The sequence below is a fragment of the Pavona decussata genome, unplaced genomic scaffold (genome assembly GCF_977016875.1).
Source record: "Pavona decussata unplaced genomic scaffold, jaPavDecu1.1 SCAFFOLD_67, whole genome shotgun sequence".
Classification (NCBI taxonomy): domain Eukaryota; kingdom Metazoa; phylum Cnidaria; class Anthozoa; order Scleractinia; family Agariciidae; genus Pavona; species Pavona decussata.
The window spans coordinates 4,401,070-4,428,390 of record NW_028145486.1 but is presented as its reverse complement, the minus strand read 5'-3'; the positions used below and the strand labels follow the sequence as shown (position 1 = coordinate 4,428,390).

The following is a 27,321-nucleotide window of genomic DNA, read 5'->3' as shown; positions in this document are numbered from 1 at the left end:
GAAGGGAATCACGTGATCATTATTTTCCCGCCATTTTTCATGTTTGCCGTCTGCCGTCTGCCGCTTGCCACTCGTTCGCCACAAAGACCCACAAAGAGCGAGAGAGCGATTTCCCGCTCGCAGCCTCCGTCAACATCATGGATTTTTTTCAAGCTTGTTTGAATTGTTTTTAGACCCTACAACTGTTGTCTTACTACATATGCACATTAAGTTTATTTTATGTCAACTGGTGAGTACCTACCAAAGTTTACAACAATATGAAAAAGGCACAAGAAATTAACGAAATGACGTTTTGTCGACCTTCACAGGTTTCTGAAAATTCCTTGCTACGTCAAAACGTCTCAAGAATGGCGCGTTCAACAGGTAATAACTTAATGTAATGTTACTTTAGTTAATACTTTGAAAAATATATTTTCTCTTTCGGTATTTTTCATTGAGCTTTCGTGAACAGTAGGAAACTATAGGTGGAGACGTTTTCCAGGAACATGACAAATGGACGTTTTCAGACTTTTGACAAGTTCGCTCCCACGGAAACTCTCAGTCCATCCCCTGCAAAATTGAAGTGTTTAAAACGCTCTTATAATGCTCGTTCGATACCTTTTCGTTTTATAGCAAGGTGTTACCGGATATTAAACTTTAAGAACAGAAGCAAAAATCGTTGTAACTACCAGGTTTGCAGGTTATCTATTATTTCAGTTGACCCTTTGAACAAGCTGATTCTGGCTCGGTATCCGCTGGCATGGCGCTAGCTCTAAAAATAATGGGGTGCCTGAAAAAGAAAAGAAGAAACGTTTATTCGTAAAATCATCGCGCTGAGAAGCTAATTGCGATATTTTTACAAAGAATATCAATATTAAAAGGGATCCGGCTGAGGATTAGAGCAAACAGCGAGATTGGCGTCGCGCTTTTAACAGGCTTTTGCACAAAATATATGCTAACATTTTCGATTATTTTGGTGAAGCAGAAGCATCAATCATTATTTGAGTATTTTAGTGGCTTTTTTCCCTAGAAAATTACACTTTTTAGAAAAAACAAAAATAAAATATTTTAATTAGAAAATGAAACTTGGAGCAGTAACAAATGGCCGGGAGACGAATGCAGAATGAAGACAAGCTTTTCGGCACATTAGTATCTTTCTACATGACTGAGCATTTTAATGAGGCTGAAAATCAGCGAACACAGGCCTTTCAAACATTTTGGTGGCCTATTCTTTTTTTCTGGAAAATTAATTTTTCTTAACGAAAATATAAACAGTTTTTTCACTTCTCCAGAATTTCTTCAATAATCGACAGCAAACTCGAATCATCACAGCGTTAAACATGGTTATCTTCATGAAGATGATCATCGTGATTCGTTTTTGGTCTTCGGCTGAGAGTGTTTGTGCGTTGTATGGCTGGAGGGAGGGGGTGGAGGGGGGCGGAGATACCATATACAGGTATATTAATTTTAAAATGTTGTGGAAAAAATATATTTACGAAACTCTGCTATGGCTCACCTCTACAGAAAACACATGAAGGAAGTAAATCAGTTATGGTATTTTTTCAACCAAATTACAAGATTTACAATGATTCCAAGCGTAGATAGAGTGCACGTCTATGTCATAAACAGTTTAGGCTTGCAATTTTGAATGAATTATCATGACACACAGGAGCAAATAGGGTTAGTACACTGAATCATTCCCGCAACTATCTTAAAAAGGATATTTTGAGTCATAGACCTACTACTAAAATGACCTGTTGTACACTCCCACCGCAACCCCGACGCTACTGCTATCAGGTGACCATGAACATTCAAGGTAAACGAACGAAGGATTCAATCAAAGCGAGTCAGAAATTCACAGCAAACCTTGCCAATGTTGTGATGATATAAGAGGGCAGACGCATAAAGAATCGGCGTTAATTTATTTTTTACAGTAACATGTACAAGAAGCAGACAATTTAGGTTCAAACGCGAACCAGTGAAACAAAAAAAGTAAAAGAAAAGGAGTAAGTGGAAGCGTGAACATCAAAAGCGTCAAAACGCAGAGAATCATAAGCTCATAAAATAAAATTCTCAGTAAGATAACTCAATAATACAATTTAAAATTGGAATTTGGAATCTTGGGAAGTTTATTCTACTTGAGAATTTTTGTGCAAACCGACACTGATAATCTTCTGGAACATGGTTGGGTTCAGCTTCTGTTAAATCAGTCTCGACGCAAATTCCCCGGTACACCGCCGTTCCTCAGTTTCCTCGAAAAATACAGTTCAAACTTTATTGACACTTCCCAAGTAGGCTTTTCAGTGGCAATTAAAATAGGAGCTTAAATTACATTGTCTACAAATAAAACTACAAAAGATAACAATAAATTACAATGAAAATCGTAAATACAATAAATAAATCACGTGGTTATCACTTGACAACAACGCTGTCGCTCGACTGGCTCTTAATTTGCGTTTGAAGACAGCAACAGAGTTACTCAGCTTAAGAGAATTATCTAAACTTTTTCATAAAATGATAATTCGATAATAATAGGACCTTTGTCCAGTCTCAGTCTTGAAAAGAAAAAGGAACGTGTAAAAGTTGTAAATTGCGAGTCACACGCCCACTTCTTCCCCTCTTTTCACGAACTGCGGCAGAGCCCACTTTTCCGCTCCAGGCAGGGTAGTTCGGTATTTTGGCTTTTTTAGCTTCATCTGAAATATTTTCAACGATTTTCTTATTCCAGAATTCTACTTTTCGGGAAGAATTCTTGCCAAATCATACCCTCCGAGCAGAGGCCTCACGTGCAGGTGCCAGTGGTCAACCTCAATTCGCAGGGTAGAACCATCAACAACAGAGCGCATAAAAAGTTTCGTAAGTCAGGACTTTCGCCGATGCGTCAGCTGTCCGTCTTTTTATAAGAATTAATTTATCCGTCTATTCTCTCAATGAAAACAAAAATTATTCAATTTATCCTTCTGTGCTCTGATAATAAAAATTAGCCAATGAGCAAACGAAACATTCTTCTGTACTCCTTGCTTTTAAGGAAAAAATTTCGTCAAGTTCTAAAACAGCACCTAGGAGCTGAAATTTGGAATCCCTTTCATAAAATGAAGCCTCCTTTTGGCTGAAGAAACCTGTTTGGGTGTGATCGATATTTTCCAACCAGCCATTTTCAAAATAGCCAGGTTCGGGTGGTGCTTCTTAATACAGAGGTAGTTTTGCACAGTCTATGACTATGAGGAAACAACAGATGTCGAAATCCAAAGAGAAAGTTGGAGGTAACCACGCATTTTTTAGAGACAACTCGGCAAAAATCATTCTAAAAAGCTTCAAAATAATAATAATGTGTGGATTTTTTTATTGCAAATTGAGTAGTTAATTATCTCTTTGGAAATTTCGTGGTTATCCCCAATTATAAACAACCCTTGCTAAGATCTAAGGCACTCCGAAAGCATCCAAAACTTATGTGCAGTAGCAAAAAGAAGGTACAACCTTAACGTTTACACTTCGTCTTTTGTAGGAGAATCTGCCATCATACTGATCGTGAGAAGGCTTAAAACACAGGAGAAACGTTCCAAAAGGACAGACGGTTGCAACATTCGTACCAGCCAGGAAAAAGAAAAAGGTTTGGAGATACTCCACAAAACTTGTGATGCATTTATTTCTAACTGTAATTTCCGGATATTTCACTAAAAAGAATTTCCCCTCTGTACACACATGGGGGTGGTTAAATTAGGTTGGATCCTTTACAACGCATTATGACTTCTTCGATAGTGTACACACGGAATCAGAGCCAAGGTCGCCCAAGCATAATATTTACAGGGATTTGAGCAATAAATAAGAGCGAAATTACTGAATAAAGTAAATAAGTTACATGGTATACGTTTGATTATCCTTACATTAGGTTAAATATGTGTTTCGTGTGTGCAGATAGGGTCTATCTATCTAGCTTACACCATTTAAAACAACAAGGTAGGAGTCGATTATTGTACAAGAATCGGTGTTTCACCCTTCGACTCGTTTCCAAAATGGATGGAATTTTGGAAAAAATATCTTTTGACCCCCCCCCCCCCCTCCAATACATTTTTTTTCTGAAAATCAGTCGCACATCTTTCTACATCCTTATCAATTAGCCCATCCCCCAAAATCAACAAAGCGCTTATTATTATTAATGTTTGAGCCGCAATACAGGCCAACCGAGCACGGTCATAACGTGAACATGCAAGTATAAGATGGACCTAAAATCGCTTTTAACCCTATGTAAGGATAGCCTACAACACCAGATAACCTTTTACTTACCTTATTCAGTAATGTGGCTGTTATTTATTGCTCGAATCGCCTGTTTGTAAATCCGATACAAACGCTTATGCTTTAACAAACTAAGTTGATGGGCAAATTTTATACTTGGGCGACCTGAGAATACTGCTGAGCTAATATGGCATGTCCTTTAAGTTACAATCGTGGCGAGTTCAGGCTCCGCTCAGATAGAGGGCCTGGCCGGGCCCACTAACGTGGAACCTAGGGCATGTTATTATTTTAATGGAACATGAAGATGAAAATATATATAAATAAAGAGCTCCAGTGCTCAAACAAACGCAAGCTGCAAGATGAACACGAAATTCATTGAGGTTCTCATATTTTCCGAGAAAATAAGGGAGTGGAATGTCTTATCATCTGAAGCGGTTAATGCCCCATCCCTCACGGCATTTGTAAACTACCTTTAAATTGATGGTTTTTACTTGTCTATTTTTATCCATTTATTGGCTCACTACCGCTGACCGATTTGCAAGAATCATCATTTTTGACGGAGGCAAATTAATGGCAGATAGATAGATAGGGGGTGGCTGTGGTGAAATTTAAAGTGGTGCTAATCCAATTTGTGGGTCTTTTTCTTGCGTTTGCTTTAAGTCCGTTCATTGCCTTTTAGTTATCAATACCAAACTGCGGTCAGTGATCAAATTTTGCCGGACACTCTACAATATAATATTTCCAATGGTACGGCTTTCTCCGTCATGATGAAGCAAGTTCTAAGTTGCCGCACAGTTCTTGCAGCGTGGTGTCAATTCTCCGTAGTCATGGCAACGCTTGCCGATGCACTGACAGCAGCCATTTCTGAACCAGCGGTATCTGTTTGCTCCCAAGTTCGAGCAGGAGTTACGGCAAACTTCTCTTGCGAGACATTTGTCAAAGAAAGCAACTTTGCACTGGTGTCTGTCGCTGGAAGGAACTGAAATGTGCAGAAAAGAATAATTAATAATGGTCGCTGAATTACCTGCTATCCGGACGTTACGTACTAATGCCGGCTGACTAATCTGCATTCCGGGAAAAAAAATTCGATAAGAAAAATCCCAGTCCACATCTCCTACACAAAGGATACTCGGCGAACTTGTATTAAGCGGCACCTTATCAAGCGGACACCCGATATTAGCAGTCAGCTGTCAAAGTCCCGAAAAGTACTTCCCTAATTACTGCAATTTTGACTTCTATTAAGCGGTCACCTCTATTGAGCAGTCGCCGTTACCCTTTACTAATTCCAACGAGCTGATTCTATTGTCTTGACCTGTTTTAAACAGTCACTATGTAAAGGGAAACTAAACTATAACTAGTATCCTGCAAGCAGAGATCCCTTCCATCTTTCTAGAAAAACAGGGAAGTAGATTTTTCGAGCCGGAAGATCGAAGGGATCTCTGCTTACAGCTAGGATACTCACATATAACAAAAAATAGTCTACCAGGTAATTACGCGGGATGCCCTGAGGGGGCATACCGTGTCTAAAAACGGGTCGATTTCTTTTTTTTTTCTTCCTCGTAGCTACAAATCGGTACATTAATTTATTCATTAAACTCACCCCTCTCCTACTCGGGGTGTATTGTTCTGATTGTCTTCAACAGAAGCAGGCCAATCAAAATCCATTCTTGTCGCTTATATCGCGAGGGAGGGGACCCACTCACCCTTACCTGTGTGACGTCAACGCATCATTTGATTTCTTAATTAAAACTCCATTAAATTTGGCGCCATATTGTTTATAACATGTTCTGGACTCAAGTGTGCCGTTTTCAAACGGAAATTTCACCATTTTGGAGCGGTGAATCAAAAGAATAACTTCTAAGAAGCACTCGACATTTAAAACGGTGGAAATTGGTTAGTTCATGGCGAAGGAATCGTGCTTTGTTTGACAGTCTTAGACCACGACGCGAGACTGAAAAGAGGTCATTGAGAAGCTTATGTTATCGTAATGGAATTTCAAAAATTTCCGGTAAAAGTCTGAGTCGCGTAACACAAGGGAAACAACGTAACGCGATCGTCTTGACTCAAACTATTCCACTAGCAAGGATAAATTTATCAATCGGCGAAGCATACAGTTGGAATAAATGAATCAGCCCCAGCATCACGCGTAATGCCAGTGTAGCAGGCATCTTGTTGAATTTCTGACGACTGTATGATACTGACTGTAGGATTTGAACATTCAATTTTTATTAGTCCCCTATACTATCTGCTCCATTGTCATTCAATGTTATAAAAAAAGTTTACAGCTTCTTAAACGCATAAGTGATTTTGTGAGCGCTTTTGGGTATATTGTGTACATTAAGTGATCAAATGTGATATAAAATGTCGTTTTATAATGTTTAACGTGTACTCTGTGCAACCCGTATTAATCGGTCAATTAGGCATTCCCCGATGGTGTCCGCTTACAACAGGTCCACTTCACTGAAATCGATTGGATACGAGTAAAGCCGGTATTTGCCCTCAGACGCGAGGTGACGCTGTTTTTGAATTCGAGTGTTGTTCCCAAAAGTTATGTTAAGGGATGTAAGTTGTATCTGCAACGCTTTAATTCTTTGTTGTAACAGAATCTTCTGTAAATGAATGTAAATATATGAAACAAATATTTTGAACTACGGATGAAAGATCAAATAGAAGAAAGAGGATCTTTCTTCCATTTGATCTTTCATCCGCAGTTCAAAATATTTGTCTCATATATTTACATTCATTTATTCATCCGTCACGGGTATATTACGAACTCACAATATGACTAGCTCCCAGTTGGCTTGATAGCTCAGTTGGTAGAACACTGCACCGCCTTCGCAGAGGTCATGGGTTCGAATCCCGTTCAACCCTGAATTTTTTTCAGGCTTTCTTTTCGCGACTGCTAAGTTGTGTACTAACTGTGAGGATCTTTCTTCTATTTGAGAATCCTCTGTGAAACATTAGTAGAAGTGACGTTCTGAACGTCGCATAGCGGACGTTAAAGTTATGCATGGCAGTGTACGATTATGAATCCTGATGATGTAATCAGTAACAAGAACACAAAGAAAGGAATTCGTCCACATTGGACCAACTCTTCTTCTGTGGCAATCAAACGTCCTCGAAAGTTAACTGAGAATATACCTTTATTGCTGAAATGGAAAGAAAAAATGTCAGCGGATTGTTCGCCAACTGGAATGAACCTTCCATTACCTGTGGACGATGCTACAGTTTCCGCATACTCACAGTGGAAATGATGACCATAATACAGACCCAACCAGCACAGTAGCAAGTAAAGACATGAATTTTTTTTTATTTACTATTTGAAACTGTAGTTGTGGTAAAATCTTATCAATATAGCTGTCTACCATTTGCTTCTTTCTCTTATGTAACGTTTGGAATTCACATACTTTGTGAGAAATGGGTGGATTATATCGAACGCCTACAGTTATGCAACAAACTATATCGTAGCAATTTGCTATTTTCAATCATATTTCAAAGTTGGCCAGTTTTGGACACATGCAAGCAACAGCCATTTAGCTCTTATACAATGTTCTCAAACTTTTTTCTAAGAAAAAGTCACGTTTTATTCGGCTTCAATACCAGCTATCGCGAAATATTGTTTACGTACAGGAGACCACAACCCTTCAGTATGTAATTTACAGAATTGCACGGCTTTACACATCTTTCTACCCCGTTCTATTCTTGACGGCATTTCACCTAAAATAGGCGATGGTTGTATAATTAGCAAGAGAAATTGATTATTCTATTTTTGCTAGAAGTTGCTAATTAACGAGTAATTCAAGTCCGCTAACTCACGCTATTTCAGAAGGTACGTCTCTAATATTTTTCGAGGTACCGATGCCTTACTCAAGTTTTCTTATTACCACATATACAACGTCACAAAGAACGTTTTCCCGAAAATTACAAGAAAAATCATTTTAGCAGCAACTGTTTTAATCTTGTACTAATGGATCATTTATTAAACTCATTTGCCAATGTTTATAACTGTCAACATCGTAATGGACTGACAATGAGCTGCTTTCACCATAGATAATTATGAATCCGCGTAATTACGATCCCAGCGTCAAAGACCGTAGCTTTTTTTGCACGCAAAAGGAATCAGAGAAAGGAAAGTGGACTTTCAGGGATCGATGACAAAAAAAGAAACTGATTGCAACGTAAAAAAGAATGTGTTGTTAGATAACAACCTATTATATTTTAAAGCCAGTTTCCATTATTCCAGAATTAAAATATTACTGAACCAAAAAGCTGAAAATTTTGCGTGCTCCAGCCTACTTTCTGCGGTCCATTGAAAGCCGATTGTAACGAAGAAATTGTATGAGTTTTCAAGTGTCGATTTCAATTCATAATCTTCAGTTATTAGTCAATAGTTAACGACAAGAAAGTTTAAGTTTGTCCGATTTGTTAGGTTGATATCGAAATTCAGGATAAGCTTGCACAAAAATGAATGACCTACAGGATCTTATTAACGGCTTTTCTTTTACGGCTTATAGCTTTTCTTGAAAGCATTTTAAAACCTAATGTTTGTTGCATTTGAATAGTTTTAAATACCGGAAGAAGTGCTGAAGAAATGGAATAGAACATTTGATCACGCGAACTTTGAGAGCCGAATTCTAACAAGCTCATGTCATTAGAAAAAGGTGCGCATTTCTGATCCTTGTTTTCCTTCAAATTTTCTTCTTCTTCTCCTTCTTGGTGAACAAATCAACGAATTCAAATTGAAATGGGCTTTCCGTCCCAAAATAGGAATTAATCCATGCAAGCATTAAGCACACCACCTTTCAGCACCTCGTCTTCTCAGCCAACCTAGCGTGCATTCTCAATTTTACGACGATATATCTCAGGGATGGTCAACATGAAACGGAAGGTTTTTTATTCGTTGTTATCGTTTCTAGTTATGAATCCTTTTTGTAAAACCAATTTTCTTTCTGTTAGCCTGACTGATAAGACAACTATATAAGCCGTGATCAAAATACAAAACAGAGACTGCTTTCAACAGAGTATTAATCGAAAGTAGTACTTGACTTCTCAGTGTTATGCTTCAATCCTTGCGTTGGTTCATCCGCAAGGCACAACTACTAATATGTCCGTTCGGATTTATTGATGAGTATTGTAATTGACTGGTTTGTGTGGCTGAGGGCTATTACACAACGTATAAAGAGGTAAAAAGAATGAAAAAACCTGAAGATTGGGATCCATTATGTTCTGGGAAACAGAGATTTGAAGGCCTGGTTTTCTGAACTAAATCCTTATGTCTCTTCACCTACAGGGCATAACAGCTCTGTACATTTGGTTTTGCATGAGTATTATCTGATAATTGACTCGTTTGTGTTCCTGGGAGTTGTTAAGCAACTTAAAAACAAAATGGAAGAAGCGTGAAGATTGGAATCCCCTATAACATCGGTATAAAATGCTCTCACTGCAGCAGTGGCTTGAAGTACTGGTTGAAGCTAAAACAAGCACTTTTTAAAACCACATTTCCCCAGGAGTAGATGAGAGCTTGTGGCAAGCAACTCTAGGTTTTGATTTTTTTTTTATTTAATCCATATGCGTGACCTTTCAATTGAAAGCAATTGAACAGATCTTTCCGATGGCAAGTTCCAAAGTGAAGTGGCCGTATATATATTTGGTTGAATATGTTTTACTTGAGAAAGGATGGCTGAAATGAAAAACAACAACAACAACAAATCAACTAATTGTGAATGACAGAAACATACCTTGCTTCATTAGACCTCCCTTTCGTGGTCTACTAACGAACGCTATAGGCAAATTCGAAATGGAGCTCATCACCTCAAACAGTGTTGGTAAAGAACTATTGGGCAGGTCTCCGAACTTGCTTGGTATTCGAAGACCATTTCCTGTGATGTTAACGGAAACTTGACCGCAAAGGCCGACACATTCGCAACATTGTAGCCACTTCTTAGCTCCAACACATCTGAAACAGTCTTCACAGCAGTGGCAGAATTCCCCAACTTGAGAGCTGCCTCCACAACCACAGTCTTTCATGATGATGCAGAAAGACACTCGGGGGGCGCAAACTCTGCTTCTACAGTTTTTAAATGCTTTGTACTTGTCGTGTGAGCGCCGCGCTTCGCCGTTTAAGATGTCTACCAAAAGTATGGCCACGAAGACTAGAACTTTCATTGTTTCGTTCATCTTGCCCTGAAAGAAAATTGTCTCTTAGTAAAATTCGGTTACAAACTCTTCCTTGCTCTTTGAATGCAGACACAAAATTGTGCACGTAGCTTTTTTTAGAATATCAAATGAGCGAGCCTCAGTCGAATGGAGTGTTTCAGTTTCAGAGTTTTTGAGTTATTTTCAGTCAACAAGAACTGAACACTCCAACGTACCTGAAACAATTAGCTGATTTCTTTAGTCTTCGTGTGAACTCTCTCTCTCTCTCTATGGCTTTGTAAAGTAAAAACACGATTCAGTAATTAAGGTCTTCAAACTATTTAAAATGTATCAGTTGTGGTTACTGAAACAATAGAGACAAGATGTGCCTAAGTGATCACATTTTCCCTTATCGCATCCTTTTTATTTGTATGTTGGCTTGTGGTGTGCTCTTTGGAACATAGTGCCGCCCTCATAATTTAGTTATAAACCAATACAGTTCCGGACTGTGAAGTGCAGATTAACCCACACATTTTAGTCGCCACCCCCGCAAAGCACTTTCGAGATCGAAGTTAGTTTACTCTCAAGTTGGCCGTGAGCAAACAGCTACAACTAAAAATAAACAATTGCTAAAATCATAGTGATACGAATTTTCTACCCATCCAACAACATTGTCCCTTAGAAAGTGACTGTGGAAAGATGAAATTTGCAACTGACTGCAGTACTATAAAAAAGAACCGTAATCATTCCACTGCCTTGTCCATAACACCAACCCGGCGCAACCATACTCTATCATGGAAGTTATTTAACTAAATTAGAATCCACGAGAAAATTTAGATAAATCTCCAAATATGTCATATGTCTGTTTTCGCCATTTTTTTTTCTCTTCCGGTACCTTCATATTGTCATCCTGTACTTGTGGTGTCGCCGGCTATAATTTCTGTGTTTTGACTCAAGAGTTTTCCAACCAAGGGGAAAGTATAGAAAGCCAGTTTTCTGGGGGGTGAGGAAAGTGGAAAAGGCCATGTGGCTTGGCTTAAGCTACTCTAGCTAAATGATGCTTGCTGGAATCCGGTTTTGCGAAGCTGTACTTCACAGCGACAACAAAACCTGTAGCTTACAGCCTAAAGAGCTATATATTCGAATGAGTATCCTTTCGTATCAGACGTTCTATATATATACGTATCACACTTAACATGTTACACTTTCAAAATAATTGCACCTTCATATTGCAGCGACATTGCTATCATTTTTAGTTTTGCGGGTCTTACTTCAGATGAACTGACTACGTTAGAACTTTTCATGCTGATAATCTCCCGCTTTTGCCATAATCCGCTTACTTCCAAGAACACCAAGTTAGAATTAAATAATAACCTAATAGCAATAGTAATAAATTGCACAGAAACACATTTCACTGTGATGAATATTTACTGCAGTGCTAAACAATCGTCACAGTCGTCATCGTCGCCGCGACATTGAGGTATTCTTGCTCACACTTGAAGGCTGATATACACCTACAACCCTTGAGACGTAGGAGTGCATGTCAGTATTAGATCTCAAGCCAACCGAGCAAGGAGTTACTATTCCTTTGACAATCTAAGTGCTGAAACGGTCAAGGGCTTGGGGCAATGTCACATACAAAAGCGCATGGTCAGTAAAAGAACAACAAAACACTTAACGTGAATAAAACATTTGAAGAAATTGCACTAAGAGCCGTTTAGAAAGATTGTGGGAGATTATGTTGAGATGTATAACTCTTCATCTTTGTAGGCCGACATAGAAAGAAACTTGTTTTACAACTAATCTCAGATATCCGGTTTGCTTGCTAATAACTCGTTCGTGGATCTGAACACGTTTGAACTTTGATCGTTTCCCTTTCCGGAGTGATGTCGCGTTGGAAAAGAAGAATAACCGCCCGGCAACAACATGCATGGCTGGCGCAAAAATGTAATGGTTTTTTTTTTTCATCAAGCACATTAGAAAGGCCCAAAGCTTTGGATGCATTTGGATCAAATTTAACTGGTTTGGAAATAAAAGTGCTCCCCCCGAGAACTGTTTAGTAGGTCGGCACTGTTACCTCTGAACATTTTCATCATTAATTATAACATATATGTGAAAAGGCATTTTAGCAAAAGATTTCTGATTGTTTAGTATACATACAAAGGATATTTCGGAATGGAATGTTGCAGAGTTTTTATTTTGTGAAATTTGAAGTCAAGTCCTCGTAAACTTAATTTCCCAAAAGTTTCGCTACTTATGTAATCCAGGAATCTGCTTTTATAGAATAAGCTTTTTTTGGATTCTTGAGTGTTAGGCGATTAATAATATTTATTTCATGCCTGAAGTCATTATCCTTATACTGGTTAATTCCTGAGATAGTTTTAATACCACAATTATGAAAGGTTGAGTTAGATGAGTTCTGACAACAGGATTAAGGGCCTCAACGAACGAGGCAAATTGTTATCGATAACTTTTTAGTTGTCAACAGCAAAAAGCTATCGATGAAAAAACACCTCGTTTTGTGAATCAAGTTATCGACTACAAATATTGAAAAATAAAGTCGTCGACAACAAAGTGGTTTTCCTTTTCAAAGGACAACTACTTCAGTTGTCGAAAACAAACGCGGCAGTTTTGTTATCGACAACTCACTTTCTTCCGTCTGTGAGTAAGTCACCGATTACTAGTCTATTTTTACAGCGACGTAAGTGATTTTTTTTTATTTCCTGCACGATTTACACATGCGCATTACAAGTAAGTTTCCAGGCTCCCTCAAAACATACGGGTTATCAACAACTAAACTTTTTATGTGTGGAAACGCATTTCCGAACACTAATAGCTGTCGATTCAATTTAGTTGTCGATTGAAAACAGTCGTCGATAACAACTTGCCTCGTCTGTGGAGGCCCTAAATGCCCGTTTAAACGGTTTCAACATTTGACTAACATGTTGGGCAAATGTTGGACAAATCTTGAACGGAGTGTTCAGACGGCTTCAACACCATTCAACATTTTTGAGAACAAAGGAAGCGTTGTATGGATGTTGAATGAAAGTTTAAACCGATTTAAATTTGATTCAACACGCTTTCAACAAGCTTTTAACATTTTTTACGCTTTCAACAATGTTGAACGACATGTTCAAACGCCCCCCAACATTTGGTTCAACAAAGTGTTGAACGCATGTCGAACCAAATGTTGAAACCGTTTAAACGGGCCTTAAGACTTACATCTGTCGTCAGGAAGATCTTACTGCAAATTCTTGTTAACTGTGCTATGGCCAGTTGTAACAACATATGCAGTCATTATTCAAACAGAAATGGTGGACCTTTAGCGATTGCTACATATGTTAGACTTGTATGGCCGCTCAAATCCGTGTACAGGCCATTTCGAGGTAGCGGCGTCATTGCATCGTGGATGAATTACGATGCTTTTACATGGAACCAAAGAAAAACTAATTTACAATCTAGAAACGGACTGGACCATTACAAATTCTACTGCCACTGAATACATTACGTAATTCACAATCAATATCAAAGCAAAAGAACTAATAGGCTTTCGTATTTACTCCTTTAACTCTACAAAGCGCCCATCGAAACAACAAAAAGGATCTTTATTTTCACGGCTAAACATAACGAGAAACAAAGAGAACCACTGAAACGGAATTTTGAGTACCGAGCTTTCATTTGAATGTTGATTGTTTTAGGATAACCACAGCAGACTCAAACGTTTGGATAATAAAGCGGTGAGCACCAAAAGAAAATTTGTGTTCAGTGGCTTTCATTTAATTGGTCACAAGTTAGTCTTTAGAGTACTACTATCATCCAAGCACTCAAAACTGACTTAGGAGTATTTGGTACAGCGTAAAATAAGCAGGAAAGCTCATAACCAGTGGCTTTCATTTGTTTTTGGCTGGGCTCAATTTGGGAATTCCAGATGTTCCCAGAATCGAATTGGGATCAGTGGACAACAGTTTTTGCAACAAATGGCTGGAACGCTTTAGAATTATCTGTAATAAAGCCAAGCTGTCTCCAAATTTTCAAACGTAAACTTTTAGGATCTTGTAAATTATTGTTTCCAATTGTTGTCTTTATTATCTATACATTAGCTTTTGTATTTTGATATTATTTATTATTTATTTTACAGAACCCTATCGTAAACCACCTTTTGGTAAATAGGCTGTGCTGTTGAAATATTGTAATTATTTTTGTAATTATTATAATGCACTTAATTAGAGGGTTAACGACCTTTTTGGGTTATTTATCATTTCCTATTTTCGTTCTAGGATCATTCCCCCAATTGTCAAAAGGAGTTAACGGAGGCCCAGGAACAAAATAGGAAAAGAAGGTGCAGAGGAAGATGAGGATCTCGGCCTTACTTGGGAGCAATTGGCCAGAAGAGTTCAGTCAAGACAGGAGGACAAGTGCTGGTGGAGACCGTGGTTGACGCTTTGCTTCGACGAAAAGGGTGTAAGTCAAACGTATGAGAAAATAACTCTGTGCGGTCTAGTAATTAGTTAATAAACCTCTTCAGGAGGCTGGTAAGGCGGCTGATGATGTCTGCGGCTGAGAGATTGTACGAAAAATGAATATTTGGCCGAGAAGCGAAGCTTCGAGGACAAATGTGAAATTTTGTCACTGCAATCCTCAAAACGAGTTTGTTTTCCTTCCATGTAAAAGGTAAAACTCTTGAGCTGGCTTATTTTCGCTGGCTTTGTTTCTTTTCGACGGAAATAATCGGAGGACAAATATCGACACAGACGAGGGTTATTGCGTGATAACCGCCTTGTGATTTTGTACCATGTGACGTAAAGTAGCTAATAAAATTGCGCGAAAATTAATGGGTGGATTATAACTCAGGATATCCCTTTTCAGATAGAGTTGGAGTAGAAGAATTAAGAATAGATAGATCGAGAAATCACCCCAATTTCTTTACATCCTTTGCATATCTTTAGTGGTTTAAGTCAACGTTGCAGACAATGGTGTTCTTACAGGTGGTGAAAATTGTTTTTCGCCTTCATAAACGGAAAACCTTGTAATAACCTGAGCTGCCTAAAAAGCTGTACTCTATTCCACTCTTACATTTTAGTAAAATGGAGTATACACTGAGAAAGGCATGCAGCTAAAAAAACGTTATCCTTTGGTTCCTGCCCATAATATAGTTTAGTTGTTTTTTGACGCGAAACTCGAACAATCTCACTTTGCATTCCTAGAAACTACAGAATGCAACACAGTGCTTATTTTTTGCGTGGTTTTTCTGGGCACGAATCCGCGTAGGCAGAGAATGAAAGGGCCTTTTCATATGATCCCGGTTACCGGGCTGGCCCGGTAGGCGGGACGAATTTTGTCCTCTGTTCATATGCGAAATTGAATCCCAATTACCGAGATGAAAAATGTTCTAAAGGCCCAAAATACCCGTGGACCCGCGTTCCGACTTAACATAACATTTATTCAGGAGGCTTCAACACAAATGCAAAAACATCCTGAATAGGGAAATCGTGGGGTTAACCCTGCATAAAAACAATTTCCCTGACTTGTCAGCGACCTTACAAGCCATGCTCGGTTAAAATTGTTTCGTCCCGGTATCCGGGCTGGAGTGTTCACATGGGAAAAATTTCCAGCTCGGTTACCGAGATCTCGGTCGCAAAAACCGAGATCTCGGTAACCGGGCCAGCCCGCCTTCTCATATGAACACATCGAAATTTTTGTAAAGAAAAGAGTGGCGAGGCGAGATCTCGGAAACCGAGCCAGCCCGGTCGACCGGGCTCATATGAAGAGGCCCTTAGCGGGCAACACCCAAGTCGTATGCGCCGGACACTTGCGCAGGAACATCCCCGGCCGCTTCCGGTCCTTTGCACATCTGAAGTGTCCGCAATTTTGCCGATTTGTACCACCCTTTGCGAAGAAATGGCGGTACTCTCAGTCTTTTTTACTGCTACATCTGAATAAACTTACGAGTGATCTGCTTGTTTCAGCCATTGAAGTATCATGGCACAGAGGAAAGCTGCATGTAGAAGATTGGGCATTTTCTGAACAAAATATATAGGATCATGGTTATCTTACTTGCGAATCGGCTTTCTTCTTAAATTCGCGGAATTCATGAGAATTATTGAGAAACTGGCGATAGATAATACTCGTAGTATTCACCTGCCACTTACAAGATTAGTCGGAATTGAGAGATTAGCTGAAAGGTTTTCGTCTAAGTAGCTAAAGGGTCCCGCTAGCTAAAAACGACCAGACTTTGAGCTCAATTTATAAAATGTTTACCGCCACAGGGACAAGAAATAATGGATCGCACAGACCAAAAGTTTTCTTGCCTTTTTCCAAGAAGTTATCATTTCTCATTCCGGCTTTGGTCGAGGGTCCGCTTTTTAACCTTTAAACAAAACATAATGTTTTGTTCCACAAATTCCGAATTAGATATAGTCCCTCTTAGCTTTTACAGTTGATTTGCATGAGTAGCTCAGCCCGCGATCGCGTGTAGGATCCCAGGAAAAATGGACGACTGCTCGCAGCTCCGCAGCCCATCCCTGTCAAGACCTTTCATTTTCTCTTTTCATTAAAAAGCTATTGAATTCTTCTCATAACATCTTTTTGATTCCCCCCGGTGATCCAGTCACTAAAACCTCCCACAAACGGAGGCCACCCCTTGACAACGACCAGGGTCAGAGGCCGATGTACGCATACAGAGAATCCCAACTGTGAACTGTATTGCGCTGTTGAAAAATTGAATGTAAATAGCTTCTCCTGTAGGTAGAGACAGCGCTTTTAAAATTCTCCTCCGAACATCAATATACATGCCTAAAAAGCAAACAGAATCAGAAGAGAGAGGAAATAGCGTTCATTTACGACCAATTTGTCTAAGATATGTAGAAGGAAGTTTTCTTTATTTCGTCCGCCTTCTTGGGCAGGCGACGTTCCCCTCAAGGTTAACTGGATAAATCCGGAGAGGAATAATAATAATAATAATAATAATAATAATAATAATAATAATAATAATAATAATAATAATTATAATTATAATAATAATAATAATAATAATAATAATAATTTACCAATTTATATAGCGCGTATGTACATGTGCTGATCAATATAGCTTTACAATCATATCTTTAAAAGAAAACGAAAATGCAATACCGTGAGAATAAAATAAACTAGGTTACAAACTATAAAAATACGTCTTAAAAAGATAGGTTTTAAGTCGAGATTTAAAACTGTCAAGTGATGTTGCTTGACGAAGCTCCAAAGGCAGCTCATTTTAGAGTTTTAGAGCTTCTGCTGAGAATGATCTTGCTCCCAATGTTGGAAGCATCTTTCCCTTGGGATGGTCAAATAAGAACTTACCAGTAGACCTAAGATTATATAATGAATTCGATTTCATACTAATAAGATCGCTAAGATAAGTTGGCGCTAGGCCATAAATACATTTGAAAGTCAAAAGTAAAATCTTATAGTCAATACGCAAAGAAACTGGCAGCCAGTGCAGCTCATAAAGCGCCGGTGAAATATGAGAAATCTTATAAACCCTAAAGGAATCACTTAAAGATATTCGTATGTAGTGGTGTCCAAACAATATTGGATGCAATAGTAATCTGTTTTGATTTGTATTGCAAAATTATGACGTTCAACGCATATACCACGGAACTCGCCTAATGACCTTGGCCAGTATAGTTTGGCACGATCTGAACAAAAAAAGGAACAATCTCATTAATTACGCCACTAAGATTAAATTAGAATCTGACCGAGTTTTCTCTCCCTCTCTGCCGCTTTCCCCTCACTCGTTCCAGAAGTCGCCAACTAACGATTTAGACATTTTAAAAGATCATTGTGCAAAGAAAAGTAAAGAAATTAATGATTAGAAGTCACAAAACACTGGGGCATGGATGAACGTATTCTTTGCTTGTTGTTCTAACTCAATCATTTTTTACTATCCAACTAGGCTCTGGTATCTAATTTAAATACATTTATCTTTTTTTATCTTAAATGATCTCTTGTTTTGACCATTTTGTAATATTTGGGATGGCTCTAATCGCCGATGCATTCCTGCAGTTAAATTTTGAGTCGAAGTAAAAACCCTAAAGCGTGACCATTTAAATGAAATCTATCGAGCAGTGCTTTCCTGAGATGCTAAATTTAACGTGGTTTTGATCTTTGACGGTGGATGAACTCTTGAAGTATAACCATTTTTAAAACAAAATTCAATGAATTATGTGTTCAGGTATGAACTTGTGACAGGGTTAAAATATTTTTGATGCGGTTCTATGTTTACAAACAGTTCCAAACATCACTGTAATTCGTCACCTCTATTCTGTCTCACACTCAACTTTGCATGGGGGTGTAATTTTTACTGGCCTAAAATCCAGAAATTCCGTTGAAGGGTTGAGCTTAAGCTTTTGAACGCTGCTCCCAGTGCATGTGACTTCAGGAGAACAACTTGGAAACAAAAGTAATTGAAGAATTAAACTATTTAGAGAAGGCAAATTCAGCTGAATTCGATAAAACAGTCACTGAAGTTTGTTCAAAGAACAAAACAACAACAACAACAACAACAACAACAAGCAAGGACAAAAAAAGAAAAATGGAAAGCAGGTCATCTGTCTGTTTCAGTTTCCAAGTTCATATTTAAATAAAAATTAGCGTTTCTGGTAATTCGTCTGTAAACTTAGCCATTTTTAGCATTTAAATAGGTTATATTTATAGATACTGTATTTTTTATGGTATTTCATGTAGTGTCAAAGAGTGTCTCACTGCTATTTTGTTTCACTGACGCGGCTAAAATAAACACTTTCATAGCATTTCAAGTGTAAACACTTCTTTCTACGTCCATCTGGTCTCAGCAGCCAAAAAAGATCAAACGTAAATTAAGTGCTTCTGAGACACTAACTGAGACAGGCAATACTGCAATATTCTGACAGCAAGTTAGGAGAAAATATTTTCTGTTTTGGGCAGAGTCGCGAGGTGAAGGAGTTCATGTTAAATCCATTTATTTTAGAATGTAAACGTCGAAAGTTCGACAAAATAAACTATTCAAACAAAGGAAAAACGACATCAAGGCTTAAACTGTCCATGAAATAGATTTTAGATTTAATAAAGCGTTAATTTCAAATCAAATGATGAAATAATCAAATATTTTTAGCCGCTCTTTGCCGGGTTGATAATTTTGAATTTTGGCTTTGAATTTGTTGGACCGGAAACAAACAAATTAGAGGCGTAAAATCGGTAACTAATCATTGACGTCTAAAAAGTAAGCAAGGAACCGTTCACATAAACGCATTTTGACTTGTTTTTAATTAAATGAAAACAAATATTTTTAAAATGGCAACGTTTTCGTCCGCAAATCGGCGTTCATATGTGTCTATACTGTAACGATCGAAAGCGCCACTTTCTTTAGACCTCCATCGATATTATTACATCACCGTTTTCGAAAACCTCCGTTTTATTCGTTTTTGCCTTGCACACGTAAGCGACAAATCTCAAAACTCTCTTTGGGCAGCGTCTTTTCGGAGCATATTGAATCGTTTTCGTTCGAACACAGGGATACAGATGTCTAACTCCAAAACGTATGCGGATACTGGACCTGAGGACTGTCATACATAGTAGTTATAAACTTTGCCAGAAAACAAGGAGATTTACAAGTTAAAAAAAAGGTAACATAAAATAAACTATATGTACGATAAAGACAAGTTAACGCTGACCACTTGACAAGTAGTTTCAAATACAGGATACTAGTTCTGGGAGCTACAAACTTTTACAGAAAATAAGGACCTTATTATCAATCGAAACGTCTTATACTAAAACAAGTTAAAAAAAATAACATAAAATAGACTAAATGTGAGGTAAAGTTAACCTGACCACTTGAGAAGTAGTTTTAAATAATTTCCTCGAACAGTTTAGTCTATCTCTCAAAATATTTACCTCAGTTTCTGTAGCTCTGTACTACCGTGCCTTCAGTTTAGCGTTATTTACAGTCTTTCTTTATTTATAGTTCTTCTTCTTGTAATCAATATACTGGAATTGTTTTACAAAACCGCAGATATAATTAGGGTCTCACTGCAAGTCGAGTATCTATTTCGCAGATTTTTAGTAAAGTTATTGTGATAAATATTATGCATCTTTGAAAAGTAAAACTAAAAGTTAGCTAGTGGAATACTCGAGAGGAGAGAGCTTTCTTTAGTTTTTCTTTGATATTCAAAAGACTTGATTGCATGCATGGTTTATTTTGAAGATAAGTTCACTGATTGGAACACCCTTGAATTGTTTAACTTGGCAGCGGAATTGCTTCTGGAATACTCCTTAATCCCTTTAAGGCTGTTAACATAATTAATTATCCTTATATTTTGCCTATTTTTAGGTAGAATCCTATAACGATAAACTATTTGTGGTGAAATTCCAGGAAATTCTTGCGTCTCCCATTGGCCACATACCCCCAGCATTTGAAAACACCATACTTTTGTAGCATATCCAAAAAAGAAAACAAACCTCAAAGTTCCTTAGACCAACCTCAAAGTTGCTAAGCCTCAAAGTTCCTGAGACCAAACAATCCAGGGAGAAAGGTCTCAGTGAAATTACCAATAAACTGCCACAAACTTAAAATTGGTAGTTATGGATTCTGATAACATGGACGCCGTAATCACCTTCTTCTTCTATATTTCCCTTGCTACGCATTCCTTAAGTATCAGTTTTACATTAAAATTAAGAGCCAATGCCCAAATTAATGTTACGTATTAATCAAACAATAAAAAAATTACCGAACTACTTTTATTGTTCCTCCGTTCACTTGCAATGTGTTTAAATTTTCAAGACAGATTGTGTCGATTAGATCATGTCTATCTAATTTAATGCAATAGTTACTGTTCTTCCTTGCTTGCCCTTTTTGCAATTCTGCAAGAATTTATGGCCCGACACGAACATAGTTTGTTGTTGTTGCTGTATCAAACATTGACTAAGTTAATTTTTTTTTTCTGTGAAACAAATCGTGAAACACAACCCATCGGAGTTTTGCTGCTTGGTCGTCGAAAGCGGGGCTTGTTTGTCAAAAAGCGTATTAAAATAACCGTGGTCGCATCCTATAATTAGTTGCTAATCAATATTTTTTATTAATTCCTCTTGGCAACAGTGAGGTTTGGGAAAAATTTTTTTTTTTAAGTCGATAAAGATGTTTCGAGAAAGTTTCCTATTATCGTCATCTGTTTCCTGAAAACCACTGCAAGAGTTTGCTGCTCTCCATACTTTTTGTTTTAAGGGTATTTTACTCGTCAAAGCAAAACGTCAAAATCAACCCCTGTGCTGATCAATTAGCTCATAATTTAGGGCCTCTCTGCTAATCCAACAATTAAATGTTTTCCGAGGTTCCTGTTTATTTGGTCAAAAGAGTTTCCATCGTTAATCGGTACAAAAGTAATTCACAGGCATCCGAGGGGATTGTCTTGTAATTGTCACCAAAGCAATACCAATTTTATAAGGGAACTTAAGCACAGACTTTTTTGAGCCAGGGACGGCAACCGGAAATTAAATTTTTCCCTTTTTGGGACCTTTTCACGCTATTGCGTTTATAATGTCAAGCCACAGTTATCAACAAGAGCTTTTCCTCTCCGTGGTAAGAAGTAAAACCACGCCAAAAAAGGAAACATTCGACTCCACGGCCCAGGCTCCCTTAATGTCCGTAATTGCGCACGGGCAGATGTTGAGTCGCCCATAAGGGTGACTGATACTGATCTACCGGTGGTAGAGCCAACAAAAACCCTTGTGTTTGATAAATTACAAATAATTTTATCAAGGAAGAAATAATTTCGCTCGACGAGCACGAAAGTGAGGCTCCATTCTTCACTTTACGTCCAGTTTTTATGAATGCTTTTTCAAACTTATGTATCGTAATCAGTTAGAAGGCTTCATTGTGGCATTGATTAAGAGCATACATTGTATTTAAGTATTTGATTCTCATGCACGAAATGTTTGTGGTATGCCTGATCTAAATGGCACTGCTGTTGTTATGAAATTGGTCAATATTCAGTCGTTTCTTAAAACAATATTGCATTCTCTCTCACTTGAGTTAAGCAGTGAATTATTCGAAGTTGTACCCCTTGAGTTTTGAGTTTCACAAACACGGCAATGAACTTAATGTTACTGATGTACCAAATGCTGAGCAGGAAAAGGTCAACAGAGGCTGAAAGTCAAGGAGTCAACAGGCTTCAAAAAGCCAGAGTATAAGAAAAGAATGATTTCAAATGAAACTAAAATTGAAGAAGAATCAGGCTAGAGTGAAATAATGCCTGTTACAAAAGAAAAAGATCAAAAGAAATTCTTTTTGAAAGAAACACGAGACTTGAAAAAGTCATGCAGAGAACATATGAAGACAAAGGGACAAACTGAACTGTTGAATGAATTTGATTCTATCAAATATGGTCAACTCTAGAACTGAACAAAGTTGGGCAAAATCCAATATTTTAAAAATTCCATAATTCAATTGAATTTTGAGTTTGTCGATGTACTGTTTCTCAAGAGGCTTGGCCATTAAAGTCAAAACCTAGGTCACCAGACACTCATGTCTGCTCGAATGTACTGCGGATAAACCCAGTATCCTATCTCAACATTTATTTTACAATTCGTGATGTTTTCATATTCAAAGAGAACAACCTTCCTTGAATGAACAATTACACCATGTAAATCTAAAATTATACTTACAATTCTCACATTGTCACGTTTCATGTTCATTTTGTTGTCATCGTTTATAATAATTAGCATTTTTGTCAACTTATTATAATTTCAACTTCCAACGCTTTGTCTGACAGAAGTGTCTGTCGAACATGTTTTGTAAACTTAAAGGTTTTGTCGTTTTCTTTAAAATTCGAAATGTCTAGTAGATCACGGAATATCATTGGATAACAAGACAATAATGCAAAACGCTTCTATCAATTGCTCAAGTTTTGTAGGCAAAACAAACACTTATTTTGATCATAAATGATTTTACTAGGCTAAGTCTTTTGCTGAAGTAGTTTACTTAGAATTCAGAAGCCTGAGGGCCAGCACGAACACAGTACCCTTTACATATTTGAATCACTCGTGACCCTTATGCCGTTGGACTAAGAATGTAGCCAACACCTATATTTAAAACGCTTATGGTTTTTATTTTTCAACTTAAGAATACTGCGAACTATTTTGAGAGTAAGTGCATGATTGGAATTTTTGACTGTCATAACGCACTCGAACTCTCAACAAAAGTTACATACGTTTTGACAAATAGAATGCTGTTACATAAAAAGAAAATCCCCTTTCTTTTAAATTCCCAAAAAAGTAAAAAGGACGATGTTACTAGTATCCGTTTGAAAAGCAACAATTGGATTGTAAAGACCCTATATGGAGATAGCAGCCGAGTTTTACTTCCATAAGAGAAAATTTAGCGAGGAAAAATATTCAAATGCGCGAACATAAAAAGAAAGCCAAATATCTTAGTCGAGAAATCGGTTGAGGTAAGACTACTCTCATTGATCTCAGTCTGTTTGTTAAGTAGTAGGGGGTGAAACACGCAAAGATTGCGAAGAAAACTGCACGATCATGGGATGTAAGTATTTATAGCTAAACAAACAAAGAAAAAGCGGCTCTGATAATGTATAGGTAAAAGCGTATGGACTCTACCATATACTAAACGACGCTTGAGGGTATTCAAGTTCTCAGATTGAGAGCAGTAAACTTCTTATGCATGAACACCTAATGTGGCAATCATTTCAAGAGGTTCACTCCACATAACTGCATGTCTCGCAAAAATTGCGACTTCCCGCGACCTATCGCTTTAACGACAAAATGTTACAGATTATGTACTTTAAGCATTTTTTCGAGCAACATATATCGCAATTTTGTGAGTTAAAATGAACGAAACGTTGCGCCGTGCAACGTCGACGACCGCCTTCAGGAATTGCACGATTCGCTGGTGGACCCATATAAACATCAGTTCATTACATTTACGTTGGTTAAAATCCCAAAGTATGAATATTTATTTGGAAACTTCAAAGCAGTTGTTTCTAATGGTGTTGCTTGTTCACTTTGTAACAATAAGCGTTGTTTATTGCGGTAATTTATGAAAAACTAAGTTGTGACTTTCCAAGCAACTTTTTAATGGTCCTACTTATAATGCAGCCATACAAGTGGATTCTTTAATACTTTCTCACATGGATAAAAAGCTAAGGTGCGACCACTCAAGAAGAAACTACTAAGCGGTACTCAGTTCAGTGATGCTTTTTGTTAACTTCAACTTGTTTTTGGCAAAATGAATTTTTGCGACACTAACTAAACTCTTTTTGCACTGAATGGAAGACTTCATTAGGGCAACTCACCTTTTATAAACCGTAGGAGAAGTGGAGCTTTCAATTAGGATATCCCAAATGAGGACATCGGTCCCACGGAATTAAGGAACTTATGTAATGCCAACTCAGGATGTTGTTAATTGATGTTGCTTCAACTTTTCCTGAGCTGATTAGTTATGTTATTATTAGGACAGGCCCTTTATCCATAAAAATCGCATTAAGGCATATACTCCTTTGATCATTTCGGCAGACAGTGACGATCGCGTGCCGCTCACTAGATTTCTAAAATTAAAGTATTTAAAATTCGACCTTAAATCGATAATTCACTTGTTTACTTAAGCTAGCAAACTTCCGTCTTATAAGATACTGGAAAGAGATCCGGGCATTTCGCCGTTTCAGAAGTGCATACTAATAATGTACTTCTAGCTAGCCGTTTGCAGTTCTTGACATTATGACGCTGAGGAATGAAAGTTTCGCGTTTTCATATGCAAAGAAGACGCCCTTATAATTTTTTTCGCATTGTGATACTTTTAGGAAACGTTAACAGAAACAACCCTTTCACGTTATCCAATACGTTTAAACAAATTAAGAGGATATTTTCACTTTAAAAATAGACTGAAATTAGAGGATTCTGTTATTTGTATTTTCTTTCAAAAAAAAACGTGCCTCTGTAAACTGTAAATCACTTTTCCTACAGATTTTTTTTAGTCGAGACTCAGCCATGTTTTGTATGTCTCTAGTAAATATCTATCAGTAAATGTCAAATGGGATGAACTTTTCTTTCATTTCAACCATGAAATGTTCATGTCAAAATATTGGCTCTAAAATACGAATTTGAAAATATTCTACTTTGATACCACACGGCTTTGCCACTGACAACAGAACAGGACATCCGAATATCTAGTTAAAGCAGGTTTCTCATCAGAAGGCGGGACCCGGGTTACCAGGATACACAAGAGTCAGTACCTGCCTACTTTCAAACTGAACATAAGCAAGTTCAAGAGTAATTTTCTGCCCAGCTACTCTCCTATAGGTGCCCCCTTACTTCAAAAGTTAATGAAACCCGTGGTTAAAGTCAATCTAAATTTCACCATAAACGTTTAGTTTAGAAAATTGATCTCACTAACATATATCCTTCCATCTATTTTTTATTTGTGAAATACCTTTATTTGTAGTAAATTAACTTTTTCCTGAGCTAAAGTTTTGTGATTTTGTTCACCGTTTTGCGGTAGCGCCATGGCATAATATTGTCGGTCTTTGGTTTCATTTTTAGCAATAAATAAGTTACCATGACCATTTTGACCACTTGACTTATCAACCAATTCCATCTTTTAGTTTTGTTATGGGGTGAGAACTTTCAGTGGACCCCAACGGCACACCCCATGATTGAAATCTCCCTTTCCGCGCTCTGGCAGGGGCTGGGGAGGGGGGAGAAGGGGCCGGGATAGTACCATTCTAAATGGCTTTGAAAGCTCTCAGCACGTGTACTTTACCCCTCCACATACATTGCTGTCTTCCAAAGCTATGACCAAAACGACATTGACTGACATCAGGCTGCGTTTTATTCAGCAGGAGAACTACAACGGTGAGGTTTCCAAGTTCCTAGGCGTTACCCTTCTTTAGTTTTGGAAATAAACTGGCAATTACCCCACAGTGGGAACAAAGTGAGCCGCCCTAATTGCCCTATAGTGACATTTTTTGACATTTTTTTTATTTATACTCTCCACTCTTACTGTTGCGTGAGCGCAAAATACAATAGTTGGAGGTAAAACAACAACAACAACAACAACAACAACAACAACAACAACGCAACATAGACAAACACGCAGCTCAAAAAAACAATTCAAATATGGAAAAGGAGAGTAGAGGGGCACCTCTAGTAAAACTAATACTGTGCTCCCTTAAAGGAAGTAAATTGATAAGAAAAGTAAGTAAGTAGAATAGTAGAGTACAAGCCCTATAGTACAATTAGAAACGGGAGTAAATTTCTTCGTTTCCTCAGTACCGTACTACCGAAAGTTAATTCTGGTACAGAGTCCTGGCACAGCCGGAAGTTTTAGCTTATTTCTCAGTATTGTCCCAGTGAACCTTTTTTTATCTGCCAGTTTAGTTTAGCCATCTAGTAATTCTTCCGTTAGAAAGAGTGACAAATTTGCTGGATTCTTTTCTCACTGAACGCGGCCATAGTTCTGTGAGGTCTAATTCATGGGGCCATCAAATTCCCCAGGGTAGACTAATCACGAACAACGTCCCTGGGATTGCGCGGTAGCATTAGTGGGGGATTTGGCTACAAGTGACCTAAACTGAGAAAGCTCAGCAAATGAGGTTGATATAATGGTACCTTTCAAATGGGACATTGTCACCATGCAAATGGAAGTTCTTCAACAGCACTTCCTCTGGTACATTTGTTTTGTAATGGTTAAAATTTTAAATAAACTTTTCAGTGTGGATTTTGATTTTGGGTGCGTTATGGAGACTAAAAGATTTAAGGTCCGAAAGGATTTCATTCCGTGCTGAAATCTCAACCTGGCTTCTTAAACAAAATCTTGCATAAACGCATTTGCGATTATACATGGAGAAACGTTTAGTCCGACGAAAAAATTTAGCTCCCACTGAGAATTCCAGCCTGCATGATATTTTTATTTTATTTTATTTATTTATAAACTTCGCCAGAGGAGAAAAAAAA

The 27,321-nt window shown here is 37.8% G+C and overlaps 1 protein-coding gene and 1 long non-coding RNA gene across 7 annotated transcripts; one reads left to right on the top strand and one right to left on the bottom strand.

Moving 5' to 3' along the window:
• Window positions 1-97: 97 nt before the first annotated feature.
• LOC146478197 (uncharacterized) lies at window positions 98-27,255 on the top strand. Of its 4 annotated transcripts, XR_014865267.1 has the most exons (5): window positions 225-363; window positions 3,485-3,589; window positions 14,625-14,808; window positions 26,205-27,053; window positions 27,111-27,255. It is a non-coding gene; the product is annotated as an uncharacterized LOC146478197 (long non-coding RNA). The 4 variants fall into 4 exon arrangements; XR_014865268.1 differs by lacking the exons at window positions 26,205-27,053; window positions 27,111-27,255 and having other exon boundaries at window positions 98-229; window positions 309-363; window positions 14,625-15,175; XR_014865266.1 differs by having other exon boundaries at window positions 26,205-27,255.
• On the bottom strand, window positions 3,597-20,928 carry LOC146478198 (twisted gastrulation protein homolog 1-B-like). Of its 3 annotated transcripts, none has more exons than XM_085112915.1 (3): window positions 20,254-20,928; window positions 9,951-10,395; window positions 3,597-5,191 (listed from the first exon to the last, which is right to left on the bottom strand). In XM_085112915.1, the coding sequence occupies exons 2-3, from the start codon at window positions 10,387-10,389 to the stop codon at window positions 4,992-4,994; spliced, it is 639 nt and encodes a 212-aa protein (XP_084969041.1). In that variant the 5' UTR covers window positions 10,390-10,395; window positions 20,254-20,928; the 3' UTR covers window positions 3,597-4,991. The 3 variants fall into 3 exon arrangements, with proteins under 3 accessions (XP_084969041.1, XP_084969038.1, XP_084969039.1); XM_085112912.1 differs by lacking the exon at window positions 20,254-20,928 and adding an exon at window positions 11,243-12,378; XM_085112913.1 differs by lacking the exon at window positions 20,254-20,928 and adding an exon at window positions 10,584-11,207.
• Window positions 27,256-27,321: the final 66 nt, after the last annotated feature.

What these genes read in the sequence shown, in the direction of transcription:
- LOC146478198 (XM_085112912.1), bottom strand. An exon ending in GGGAGGTCTAATGAAGCAAG is followed by an intron (nt 5,192 to 9,950) that starts GTATGTTTCTGT and finishes TGCACATTTCAG; the next exon opens with TTCCTTCCAGCGACAGACAC.